The sequence below is a fragment of the Neospora caninum genome, chromosome XI (genome assembly GCF_000208865.1).
Source record: "Neospora caninum Liverpool complete genome, chromosome XI".
NCBI classification, from domain to species: Eukaryota; Apicomplexa; class Conoidasida; order Eucoccidiorida; family Sarcocystidae; genus Neospora; species Neospora caninum.
Window position 1 is genome coordinate 4,845,767 of NC_018397.1, and position 12,527 is coordinate 4,858,293.

At 50.2% G+C, this 12,527-nt stretch overlaps 2 protein-coding genes across 2 annotated transcripts; one reads left to right on the forward strand and one right to left on the reverse strand.

Moving 5' to 3' along the window:
• Positions 1 to 6,001: 6,001 nt before the first annotated feature.
• NCLIV_058820 (putative ABC transporter) lies at positions 6,002 to 7,716 on the forward strand (the record flags this gene model as incomplete). The annotated part of the gene is made up of 3 exons (XM_003885438.1): positions 6,002 to 6,343; positions 6,695 to 6,834; positions 7,452 to 7,716. The coding sequence occupies 3 exons, from the start codon at positions 6,002 to 6,004 to the stop codon at positions 7,714 to 7,716; spliced, it is 747 nt and encodes a 248-aa protein (XP_003885487.1).
• Positions 7,717 to 10,504: 2,788 nt separating this feature from the next.
• Positions 10,505 to 12,465, reverse strand: NCLIV_058830 (Superoxide dismutase, related; the record flags this gene model as incomplete). Its single annotated transcript, XM_003885439.1, has 4 exons — positions 10,505 to 10,572; positions 10,793 to 11,173; positions 11,712 to 11,753; positions 12,090 to 12,465. The coding sequence occupies 4 exons, from the start codon at positions 12,463 to 12,465 to the stop codon at positions 10,505 to 10,507; spliced, it is 867 nt and encodes a 288-aa protein (XP_003885488.1).
• Between the last annotated feature and the right edge of the window lie 62 nt (positions 12,466 to 12,527).

Sequence of the window (12,527 nt, forward strand, 5' to 3'; positions counted from 1 at the left end):
CGACAGCCACACCCGGCGGATTGGTCCCGGCCGACGGAGACGTAAAGCACACGGTGGAAATCCGAATAGATTGTGCACGAACTAGCACACAAATTCTTCTCCAGTACAGCTTTGTCTCTGCGTTGCAACAACATTGAAACGCAGCGAAATACGCCGTGAAACGAGCAGTGTACATGGCAGACGCCAGTGAACCAACCAGCTATCGATGATGCCGCATGCGCGAGACGCGAACCACCCGTTGAGCAGCAGTTGTGGGAGCACACACGCAGTATAGGGTGCGAAGTGAAGAGTATAAATCCCCCGTTCAAGGCAGGTAGCTGGCAAGAAAGTGAACTTCGACGCCTCAACTTCGTTATTTGATGCAAGGATGTGTTTTTTTGGAATATCTTATCTCCTGCGTTTCACATGCTCTGGCACCTGGAAGAGTACTGGTAATGCCGTAGACCCAGCACCGCGGAAGACTACCTGTGTGCTCCTCGGGTTCATGGCTAGAACATTACATGGTGTGCGCCGTTCCATCATAAATGAAATCGTGGGTCCGTGTGGTTTTCGAAATGAGCCGTTCTACGATAGTTCGAACAGCCTCACCAGGGGTAATTCTCGATTACTGGCATGTGTTTACGAATTACAAGCAGCATTGCTCTCTGCACAAAGTGAGTTTTGCTGATCTAGTAGTTTTTAGAATTATGATCGCCTTCGTATGAGTCGCGGTTACGGATGGGCGTGTTCTTTGGTTCTGATGAAAAAGGTGAGTCTGGCATCATTCGCCACATGCCGGCAAGGCCAGCCCTCTCTCAAGCGCGCACAGTGTAAAAAATCTGGAGCAACTCAGTCCTGTTGGCACCGAGCAGAGTTTGTGTTCTAGATATAGAAGAAAACCGGACGACTTTGCCTAGCGTATTCGGACACTTCTAGTAATCTGGAGACTACTGTGTCAAAGCGCCATGTAACATCGTCTGCAGCTTGCAGGACCTTGAGTATGGAAACCCTCAGAATGAAAGTAAACTCATGCCACGAGGCAAAGAGTATGCGGCACCGATACCAGCGCAAACGGCAACCAGTGACATGTGGAACCGGTGGTGTTTTTCTTATAAACATTTCCTGCAAGCACCATGCGCATTCCGAATCCGCCGTTGCAAAACGAGTCGCGATCACGCCAAAGCGTAAAACCAGGAACTGAGGGAAAAACGAAGAAGCAACAATTTAGGACTCGCAGGCCACGAAGCACTGCGTCGCTCGACATGTGGGTGCTCAACGAACTGTGTTTTTGTTTCCCCCTCATCCGTATATACCAGAAATACCCTTACGGAGAACTTAGCTGCTCAATTGTACGGATGCCTCCTTCCACATAATCATGAAACGCTGTTAATTCCCTCCACTGAGGGCGCGGTGCGACGATCCAATCTGCCCCCTCGCCTCTGGTGCTGTCTCGGGTCCGGCCTCCCCGGGCCCCAACGGTGCATGATTGTTCTTTTTTGCACGCAGAGCATCCGACAGCCAACCTGTCTACAACGGTGAAAACTCTGTCGCTGATACAAGGGGTTGGATAATGTCCTCTGGTTCTATTTTTGTCGACACCTTCCAAAGAAACCTTCTCCTACGTTGACGCTACGACAGCTATCACACAGTCGCGTTCCTTAAGAATGAGTGCATCGGATCTGGGCAGTTCTTTGCACGCTCCACTGATGTCTCTTCGGTCCGGTCTCGTCCAGCAGAGTTGCATCTCTTAACTCTCTGCACAGAGGTGCTCCAACAGAAATGCGTTCGTTGTCCATTCAACATTTACAAACGACAGCCCACGCTCGTATCTGGCCCAGTTTGTTGGCATGTGATATGCGAGTTTCTGTGGGTTGAAGAAAAATGTTCGTGCTCGGAAATATGTGCAGGATTTTGTCAAAGGCGCAATCGATCAGAATTCGTGTGTGGCCGCCTGCCGAGCGGTAAAACCGGAACTTGTGCGTAGTCCGTGTCGCCGGGAGATCGCCCACGAACCGTGGTTGCCGTTCACCGGATAATTTTATCCCGATCGATCTCCCATGCCTTCTTGATCTGCGAGGCAGAAAGCCCCTGTGTGACAACAGTTAGTTCGCAGGAGCTCCCACGTCTGTCGCTCTCTGCGGGGCTTCCATGGAATCAAAATCATCTGACAGGCTGCTCAGTAGTCCCCCGAGCAGTTCCTTCTGTCGAAGTGTGCTTTTGGGGCGCCGAGAAAATGAAGATACAGGGTCCACCAGCCAATCTTGTGTTGCGGATGATTCCCTTAATAGCAGCTTTCCCTCCGAAGATCGGAGCTGGCTGGAGCCATTGCAGCACGACCATCAAAAACATATTCGAAGAAATTACTCACCAGGTGGCAAATTTTCGTCCAAAGTTTCCGCCACAGAATCCGAACATGGTACAGGCCGCTACCGGGAAGTCCCCACTACTGCTAATGTAACACTCTTTGGAGACCTCCAAGAGATCGACGGGTCCTGTTCGTGGGTTAGCTCTCTGAAGTCCGCATGCGGTTCACCTCGTGCATCCGTTCCACGAGATGGCATTAGCAACAACTGGAATGCAAGCACAGAAAGACGTGGTGCCAGTCATGCCCCGTCCTCCATTTCTCAGCTTAATGTTTTACTCAAAGTACAGGAGATTCCAGTTAACTGGGTTCCCGGGTCGATGGTCGGTAAGCAACGTGAGGCAGCAAGTAGTGGGAATGTCCCGCCAAGCCTGACGTCGATCGAGCCCCTGGGCCTCGTAGTGTCAAGCGCATGCCCTGGGACGACAATGCCAACGAGTTTCTCTACAGCACGTCCTCATGGGGACACAAATTGCTTTGCCACGCGGGCACGAGCCAGGGACGCTACCCAGTGGACGAGGGGTTGCCTGGGGCCGTCAGTCCGGGACAGGTGGTTACCAATTCTCTCCTTCAGAAAGAAGCGGTGCATAAAACTTTCCACTTCACCCCACAATTACTCGGTCCGAAGGCTGGCTGTGTCATACCTCCGTTACGTAGTCTACGCATGCACATAAAGTCGGAAAACGGCTTCTGTCTCTGGTCGACTGTCCTGTTTTGATTTCATAACTTCCTATCTGGTTTGCATCCGAAAACAAAAGCTGTGCCGAATGGTCATGAAAAAGTCACAAAAGAAAGAGAAACGCAGCACACATCTAGTCCGTACGAGGCATCCGAGTTAGCAAGGTTGACTGTGTGTTAATGTCAGAAGTGTTATGAGAGGGGAATGTTTTGTTTGCTATCTGCAGGCTCAGAAGGTGCCGCAGACAACCCACGATACAAAGACAATATCGTGTCTCATGAGGGTGTAGCCTGCGAGGACGGTTTGGAAAGCCTCAGTGGGACTCCGGAACAGTGTGCGTCCCGTACCAAGTGGGAAATCCTCGTAAAAGAAGATCAACCACCAAGCCGACCATCACTTTGTCTACCGCTTTCCCCCAGCAGCTGCAGTTTAAGCTGGAACAGTTGGCCAGCCAGTTATGAAGGCTCAGTCGTTTCTGGAGGGGACTGTGGCACAGGGACAGGGTGGGTTTGCGAATCGGAGGAAGACACGTGGGAATCTTACATAACCAGCCATGGAACAGCGCTCTTGCCAGCAGGTCAGGCTTGTCAATCGCCTTCCGATGTAAGATGCACATACAACTACCCACAGCTACCTGATTCTGACACCTTACCTACGCCGACTTTATGGCATCAGATCAGGTTAGCGAAGAAGCTATGGGCGTTCACGGGACCTGACCGGCATTTAATAGCGACGGCGGCACTCTGTATGGTGCTTTCTGCGGCTGCACACGTAAGTCTAAGATTGCTGTAGCGGAAAAATAAGTCTGTTTTTTTCTGGGGCAGTGCGACCGGTTTACTGAGAAAATTGATGCAAATGGAAGGAAAGTGTGAATCTAATCGAGTTCCACGGGCATTATTAGGCTGCGGAGAAGCAGTCTGTTCGCGGGCGAGCTTTGATTGTCAATTAAGCATTAGGACAAATCCCACCACCTGTAGAGTCAGGCCTTTTTGCCTAATAGAACCGGCAGAGATCGTGTGGCTCTGATTTGATGAATTCAAAACAATCGAACCCCCTTTCACGGTTTGCAGAGGGGAGCTGGTTGATGGCAGTCACCCCAACCAAGGCAGCACATCGTCATGGAGACTGTCGACCAAGATACAATGCTTGCGTTGGCCTTTTCTGAAGACGGTTGGGGGAATGGAAATCCCTTCCAGGAAATTCCTGGATCCCTCTCAAAGAATTATCTTCCGTTTATGGCAGAGCGAGCAGCGCAAGGCTGTGTCATTCGCAGAGGAGGGTTGCTGTCGTGTTTGTTACATTGCCTCGCAGGTTTGTATTCCACATTTTGTGGGTACCGTGGTGGATACGGAAAGTCAAATGGAAGTTAAGCATGCCATTATTTGCCTTGTCGTCGCAGCAGCGATCCACGTGTTGCTAAATGGACTAAGAGCGGGCTTGCTCCACCTGGCTCTTGTTAAATCCAAGCTACGCCTGCAACAACGTCTTTTCTCCCGTCTTCTCATGGCGGACTTGAACTTCTTTCAGCAGCATGGTCCCGGCGGGCTGTCAGCGAGGCTTTGTGTCGACTGTTCGAAAGTCTGCGATATCTTCTTGATGAATCTGAACGTGTTCCTCAAATCACTTATGCAGATTGCTGGTAACGATCGTCTCCAAGGTCGCTCTTATTTACAACTAGACTACCAAAGTGTCTCCTGTGCACGTTGAAGCTGTGTCGGGTTAAAAGTGTTTCATCTGGATGATCACCCTGTTACAGCCCTATCCATGAGGAATTAGAACTGTGGATGGAATAGGAACTAGGGTAAAACTGTCAGTAACAGGAGGGCCCACTACTGTAACCCTCCTCATTGTTTTTCAGGTGTAGTTTTCGAGCATATAATACAAACAAGAAGCTATATCACTGTCCGGGGGTGTGTCTCTACCCAGTGGAGTGGCGCACCCAAATCAGAGTCAACTATAACTGCTATAAAATTTTTACGGGCCCTCAGCAGCTTCTATCATACGACGCACAGTATCTGCAGTTGGCACAAGCATATGCGTGTGCAAACAGGGCATCTCCAACCTCCAAGGTGACCGAAGGATAACAGACATGAGAAATGAATGTAGAGGTGAGACTCTGTGGCTGCAGTGCTTGTGTTATTTTGCTTTTGACAGGCATCCTGGTTTTCATGGCCGGAATGAGCAAGGAGCTAGCGCTTGTCGTCTGCTTCAGCCTCCCTCTTTTCTTTTGGGGAATCCACCAGATTGGGATGCGTACTCAGCGGCTATCCACTTTAGCTCAGACACGCCTCGCTCAATCCAACAAGGTCGTACAGGACGTTCTGTCGAAGTAAGCAACGACTGTTTAAACCGAGGCAATTTCTTCGACACAGCGTCCGCAAGGTTTTTAGTTTACCTTATCTGTCGTAAGAATGCAGATTGCAGCGTCATCGGCTCGTTCCGTGCTCTCCGTGATGGGCATATCTTTCGAATACACGGTGTTTCCCCCCGTTTTTGTTTCGCCGAATTGTCTTTTGATGTTGGCGTACCGGCTATCCTGTCTCCGTTAGCATAGCCACTGCGAAAGGAGCACTATTCAGTCAAGGTCACTTTTCGGCTGTTAGAGAATACGGCCTTGTAGAGGCATCTACCCAATGTTTTGTTTACCTGTGAGGATTTGACGAAAAATCGCATGTATGCGATGTCGAATGTTCAGCATTCTTTCAACAAAGGTCAACACAGGCGAAATCCGAGAACTCCAGCGATTCGGTGAACGATCAAAACGCTATTTCTCCGTAGAGAAGCATAAAGCACTGCTCAACAGTTGCAACCAGTTTTTGATAACAACAGTACCACAATTATGCACAGTTTTGCTTCTAATTGTGGGGGAACAGTTGGTTAAGCAAAACAGGGTGCAGGTGGGCACGTTGGTTACCTGCATGCTCTATCAACAGCAGCTTGCAGCGGCGTTCAGCAGCGTCGGGAACGTATATTCCACTTTTATGGAAGCTTTCGGGGCGGCTCAATATGTTATCACCCTGCTCAGTATCAATCCGGAGGGGGGGTATTGCCTTCCTCGATTGATGCCATGCGCACGGGTGTTGAAGCAGCAACTGGATCCGATACTATTAGCTAAACAGGCAGACACGGAGGTCAGCCCCACGGCGTCTCACCTAAACGACAAGGACCCCTTGGGAGAGTGGCGAGCTCGCTATGTTCATGCGGACTTGGAGTACTTTGAAGTTCGAGGGGAGATACACTTCTGCAGCGTGGTATTCCATTATCCTGGCAGACCTACAGTCCCGGTCCTCAACGGTGTTAGCCTTCATGTCTCATCGAAGGAGGTTCGTCTGCGCAGCACAGGGAGATTGTTGCGCTAGGGCGTGATGCATCGTGAAACTTCCTCCGGGCATTTACGTTTTCTAAAGCGCTGTGCACGCTCTCAATCTAGCTTCTGCTGCGTAGTTTCAGATAATCACGAGGGGCTCTAGTGAAGGTGGGCAACTGCTAGACACACAGAGCAGGTCAGGACAAAAGCTGACCTCACGAACAGCTTAATTGTGACTCGATTGCAAGAATAACAGCGTCCAGCTCTTCTAGGTCAGCATGATAATGGTTAGCGGCAACAACGCTTTCCCTCTAAGGGATAATCAAGATGCTGGCTACTCAACGTGTGCTGAGTGTCTTCTTTACAGTTTGTGGGAGTGGCAGGTGCTGCTGGAAGTGGGAAGACAACGCTGCTGCGGTTGATCGATGGTCTCGTTCACGCTGATCAAGGTGCAGTATTTATAGATGGCCGCGATGTTCGGCATCTGGATCCAATATGGCTGAGAAGGTATTGACGCTGTAGCAATAAACCGTATTTTCCGCTACCGACTCCCCCACATTTAGTCTACCCCGGAATGTTTCATATTCATATCACTTCGGCGGCCCGTTCTGCCCTCAACAGAAGCTGCACGCCACTGGCTGTTCAACTTTAGTTCCTAGACCCGTGCAGACGTCACGCCTGCAGCGCATTTTCCACAGCAGCACAATGACACCACCTGGCAAGTGTACCAATCCTCTGTTCCTTTCAAGCAATACTGTGAAATGTTATGTGCAACTGAAGCGTCCTCGAGTGTCAGTGGCATTACTTTAGTATAATGGAATCGCAGTGCCTTGAATGCAGAGGCCCGAACGACAATCAGGTAGTCAGCCGATCCATTCTGAATTCCTCCGTGCTTTAGTACCAGAAGCTACATCAGGGTCTACAGTCTATAGGCCTCGAAGCCAGTATGTTCTGTGGTCTATATTTGTGTTGTACGCGTATTCGCTCGCGGCAAGAGTACTTCTTTGATAGTTATCACCACTTCGGGACCCTCGTAACCTGCACGGGGGTGGCAATGGCAGCAGCCGACAGTTGTCGATGTGGTGTTGTGTCCATTTATACCTTCAAACTTCGCCTATACGCAGGCAAGTTGGGGTTCTCTGGCAGGACCCCGACATTGTGTCGGGAACAATCCACGACAACTTGTACTACGGAGTGGGGAACCCGGACCCCGTGCCCTGCTACAGCAACGAGGTTTGTATGCGAGCGAAGGAACTCAAATTCACTGAAACTGTAAGTGTCGGTTTCAACGGAGTGTGTATTCATATGGAAGATTGTTCCCGCCGAAAAAGGAGAGCAACGGTAGCATTAGAAGTGACACCTGAAAGGTGCCTTCGGGGGTTACACTAGTTAACAGCAGATGGACTTTCTCCGGTTGCGAGGGGAGCCACGGTTGTACCACAAGCACGTAAGGTATTTTACCAAAATCACACATCAGGTGGCAAGCTCTCCTCCGGCTTGTGGTTACAGTTCCCTGCAGGTTATGATACCGAGGTGGGCGAAAGAGGCAATAAACTGAGCTGCGGCCAGCGAGTGAGGTATGGGTGAGGTAAAGTGTTTCTCCTCTCATGCCGGGCACAAGCACGCACCCAAATCAGAAGCATCATTTTCTTCCACAATTTACTGCAGCGCCATGTTCTTCAGCTTCCTTCATTTTCCTACACCAAATTTGGCCTCTGCAGTAGGTTCACCAGTGCTGTCCGACAGGCTTGATTCGCTATCAGCAACCAGGTGCCCTCATCTCTCACCTCTGTGCAAGGTCGTTCGCACGCCCGAGGACGGCAAGCCTGAAAACACTTGATCGTCAGTACTAGGATTCGACCACCATAAATACGTTGTTCAGGCGTAACATACTGTTCTCTCTCTCAACTACGGACTCCCAGTGATTCCCGCAAATGAAAACAAAAGCTAGCAGGAAAAAGCGTGCTGTTTGTCGACCGCAGATTTCGGTTTGGTCGATAAAAGAACTTTTGCGCCTGTTGGACTATTTATAAGCTTTTCTTGGGGAGAATATACTACGAGTTGGTCTACTGGTTTAGATCTTGAATGTCTTAATATCTTCTTGTGTATTGTTATACCATGGCTTGAAAGTCTGTCCTAGTGATGGCATTTGTGTCCCTCTGGTAGTTTGTCGCGAAGAAACCCCTGCGAGGCGCTTCCATGGCGTTTGCATCTGTACCGAATGTTCCTTTTCCGCGTTTTCCCTTGCCAGACTGGCACTTGCCCGCGTTCTTAACCGACAGCCGCGTGTCCTACTCGTCGATGATCCGCTAAAACAACTGGGAGCAGCGGCAGGAGACACTTCGTTGCAGGATGTGCTGCAAGCCCTCAGAGGCAAAGTTACAATTTTTGTCACAGTCCGGAGGTAAGCTTAGGCACTGTTGCCAGGACTGTTGGTTCGGTCTTCAGAAAGCACACACTGTGACGTCACAGACAGCGTGCGCGGTACGGTGACAGAAATGAAACGTAGTTTGGCAGACAGAGTTTAATGTAGATTCTACTTGGATTCATAGGCTTAAATCTTCTCACAATTCTTTCCGCAGGCCAGTCGTGATCAAATGCATCCGAATATGCGTTAAAGTCCTTGCTAAGTTGACGTTATTTTTATTGTGAATCTGGTAGTAGAGCAAGAAATGCCTGTTCGCCAGTCCCCCACCACTGTTCCGGAAACCCGACTTCTGATGTCGTTTCCGTATCCACATTGGCATGGGTGAAAACCGCCATCCATTGTGGAGTCTCCCATGTGTATCCTGAACCGAAAGAACACCCATAGCCTACCAGTCTCAGTCCGGATCAGTTTGCTGTTCGAAGAACAGTAGCTGTCCGCATCGTCCGTAAGAGGTGCCAATCCTGTTGAGGTGTATTTTCTCACTGCAGTCTGGAAACAGCCAAGGCCTGCGACAGAATATACGTTCTGGAAAAAGGAACCGTCGTACAGGAAGGAGACCATGAGTCTCTGATGCAAGAAGAAAGCGGGGCATACCGTTCCCTAATCCTAACAGAAACGATGCTCCACATGTGACCTCCGGTCAAAGGCTCGAACATGACCTTCATTCGCTCACAGCTTTCATCGATTGCCCGACCGCGTGATTCGACCACAGCACATGTCTGCCCAGAGGTGGCGGAAAACAGCTACTGTCGAAGTCGTGGTAGCTTGAGAATGGGCTGAAGGTGCAACAACACTTTTCCGAGTTACATTTAGTAAGGGGATACACATGGGAGGCATAACGCTTGAGTGCGTCCCTGGTGCCGACAGCCCGCGACGCAACAATCCTCCAGTTAGCGTTTCATCTGTGTTGCTTCCAATATTTGTTTGTATATTGTCCCCCGGCGATTGATGCCCGGCGGGACCGTATCGGTTTCTGTATCTATTTGCTAGTATGTAGTGCCGAGATGCCATGAGACACTGAAGTATGCAACTGTTCTTGGATCCCATTTCTTAAGAATTCTGGCGTGTCAGTAGCGTCTCGAATAGCATATTCCGTGGCTCAGGACTGTTTTGCCATTCAGAAAATGGTGACTCCGCTAACTAAGTGCCAAATACGACTCCTCACAAGCTAGCCGCAAACATCCTTACAGTTAACGGGCTTCGGACATGCAATCTAGGTTGTTCTGCGCTGAACACCAAGCAGAAATCTAGGCTGTCATAATTATCGGTCTTTGTTTAAAGGAGAGTCGATGTCAACGAGCGTGACTGTCTCCGTCAAAAAAGTGGACTCAGGCGGTACCAAGCCGAGACTATACCATCACTTGGAGCCGTAAGTAGCAAGAACAGAGACTGATGTTTTTGTGCATACAGGGCGCGCCCTGAGTATATGAACAGTCTCGAAATAATAGCTGGCGAGCGTAGCCTCCCGTCGGAACGCCGAGTTGTATGACCCGAAGGAGGTCTTGAACTGATTCTCGAAAATTTTTCGAACATCACTTGCCGAAACCGTCGTAACCTTCCCCGTTACGCGCCACCAGCAGAACCGCGAGATAGACGGAATGATGACGGAACCTCTCCCCGGTTAAACACAATGTGGCACAAAACAGAGGGTTCCACCCAAATCCCCAAACTGGAAGCTCGTTCAACTGGATTACACGAGCTTAACAGCTGGCATTGACAATTCGGTTGCCTCCCGGGTGGATTGTTTCACTAGTTATCTTCACGTGCTTTCAGCAAGTTCTCAGTTGCGAAGCTCCAGTTGACAACGCTCCACCACCCTGAAGAGGAAAGACAACCGCGCATATGTACATTGTCGTTGGCATGCTTCACTCTCTGTATGTATGCTGTTACCAAGACGGACTGCGTTCCTGAATGTGCCGGGGCACTAGGTGACATATCACGACAACCGCCTCCAAGGTGTGCACACACAGAAAACGTAACAAAGGGTCTTCTCTGTCTCTGAAAAGCAACCCAGGCTCGACGCAGCTTTTCACCTACCTTCAATGTATGCTGGCCGGTCGTTCTTCTTATCCAGGTAATACGCATGCTCCCAAACGTCGCAACACAGCAGGGGAACCTTCGTTGCGTCTGTTATTGGCGTATTCGCGTCGTGCGTCTGCTCGATGACTAATTTCTTCTTTTGTTTGTCCCAGGCGATCCACGCCCACCCTGAACCGAAGTGGCCTGCCGCCACTTTGGAAAACTCATCCTTGAACTGGGTGAAACTAGAGAAAGCTGCCTCAATCTCTTTCTTAAGCAAGCCATCAGGCTCACCCCCGCCCCCAGCGGAAACTGGTTTCATGCTTTTGAAATAGAACTCGTGGTTCCACGCTTGCGCCGCATTGTTGAATATGGCTCCCGAGGAGCTTTTGACGATGTCTGACACGAACGATAAGGATGAACCCCAAAAAGGGCAAAATGGAAGGGGTTTATCGGATCGAAAAAAAACACACACACACGTGGCTTGTCCTCCCCCAACACCTCCGCATCTTTTGTTGCCGTCGCCTACAGCAAACATGTATCTCCCTGATGTAGCACTTATTCTCCAAAAATTTATTTCTCTGATGTAACGTTTATTCTCCTATCCTGACTGTACAACCGCACAGATCCTCGGGGTCTCTGGGGCCACGTCGGTGCTCATAGCTTCCCTGCATGGCCTCTTGACAGTCCTCATGTGACAGTTGGGAGCTCCGTCATCGCTGGTCTCCACAGACTGCCTGTGACAGAAGTTCCTACGTTCATAATTCTTTCATACTTGACGGAAGGATGGCTGTTTAGCTTATCATGTCCGGACCCACCCCACCTTTGTCACGGGAGCACCATAGTCTCAAGAGACATATCACCTCAACATCGTATATTAACAATCACGTCTGAGAGACTGCTGACTTCACGGCTTACGAGACGTGGTGCTCCTCACCTTCGAGGTTTTTGCCAGCGAACGGTGTGCCCTCGATGAAGCCTGAAAAACGCAAGAACGAAAATGTGCTGAATTGGTTAATGTGGATCGGTAGAATCAATAGAGACAAAGCACTGAAGATTACAACGATCACACCACTTCAGTTTTACAACCTTCGCAGCAGTAGGAGCTACCAGCAGTCCCTGGCGTCACACCCGTCTCTGGGCTGACAGTTTTCTATCTCGTGCTGCAGAGATACTCGAATGCATTTCATGTCGTCATTGAAACGTGAAAAACGTTTGTGGCTAAGAGGTGTAGGACACCACCCGCGACAGCCAGTTCCGTGCCGTTGACACCACAGCAGTCAGACAACCAGGATCCTCTGTCAGCTTGCCGTACCATTCAACTTGTTGACATAAGCAGCGTGGTGCTTTCCATGATGGAACCGAAGAGTCTCTGCACTGATGTGTGGTTCCAGGGCATCTTCGGCGTACGGAAGAGGAGGCAGGGTGAAAGCACAAGTGTCTGTGGAGGAAAAGCGGCGGGCGTCGCGCGGGAGGAAAGACGGCCGCACAGGTCCGGTTCGGCCCTCAGCGGTTCTGCTGTACCATGCAAGCGGTGCGGATGGGGGACATAAATGCAGAAAGCGAGACGCCACCTGGCGTGGGCCGTGAGACGTGGTGAGAGCAGCCGTCTCCAGTGCGATGCCAATCGGCGCCGCGACCAAGGCAGCAGAAATTCGCAGTGCCGGCACTAGGACGGCTGTGATCGACATTGTGATCAAGTGTGAAATCGCAAAAGCAATGCAAAAAACGGAAACCTCCACCTAGAAGTCCT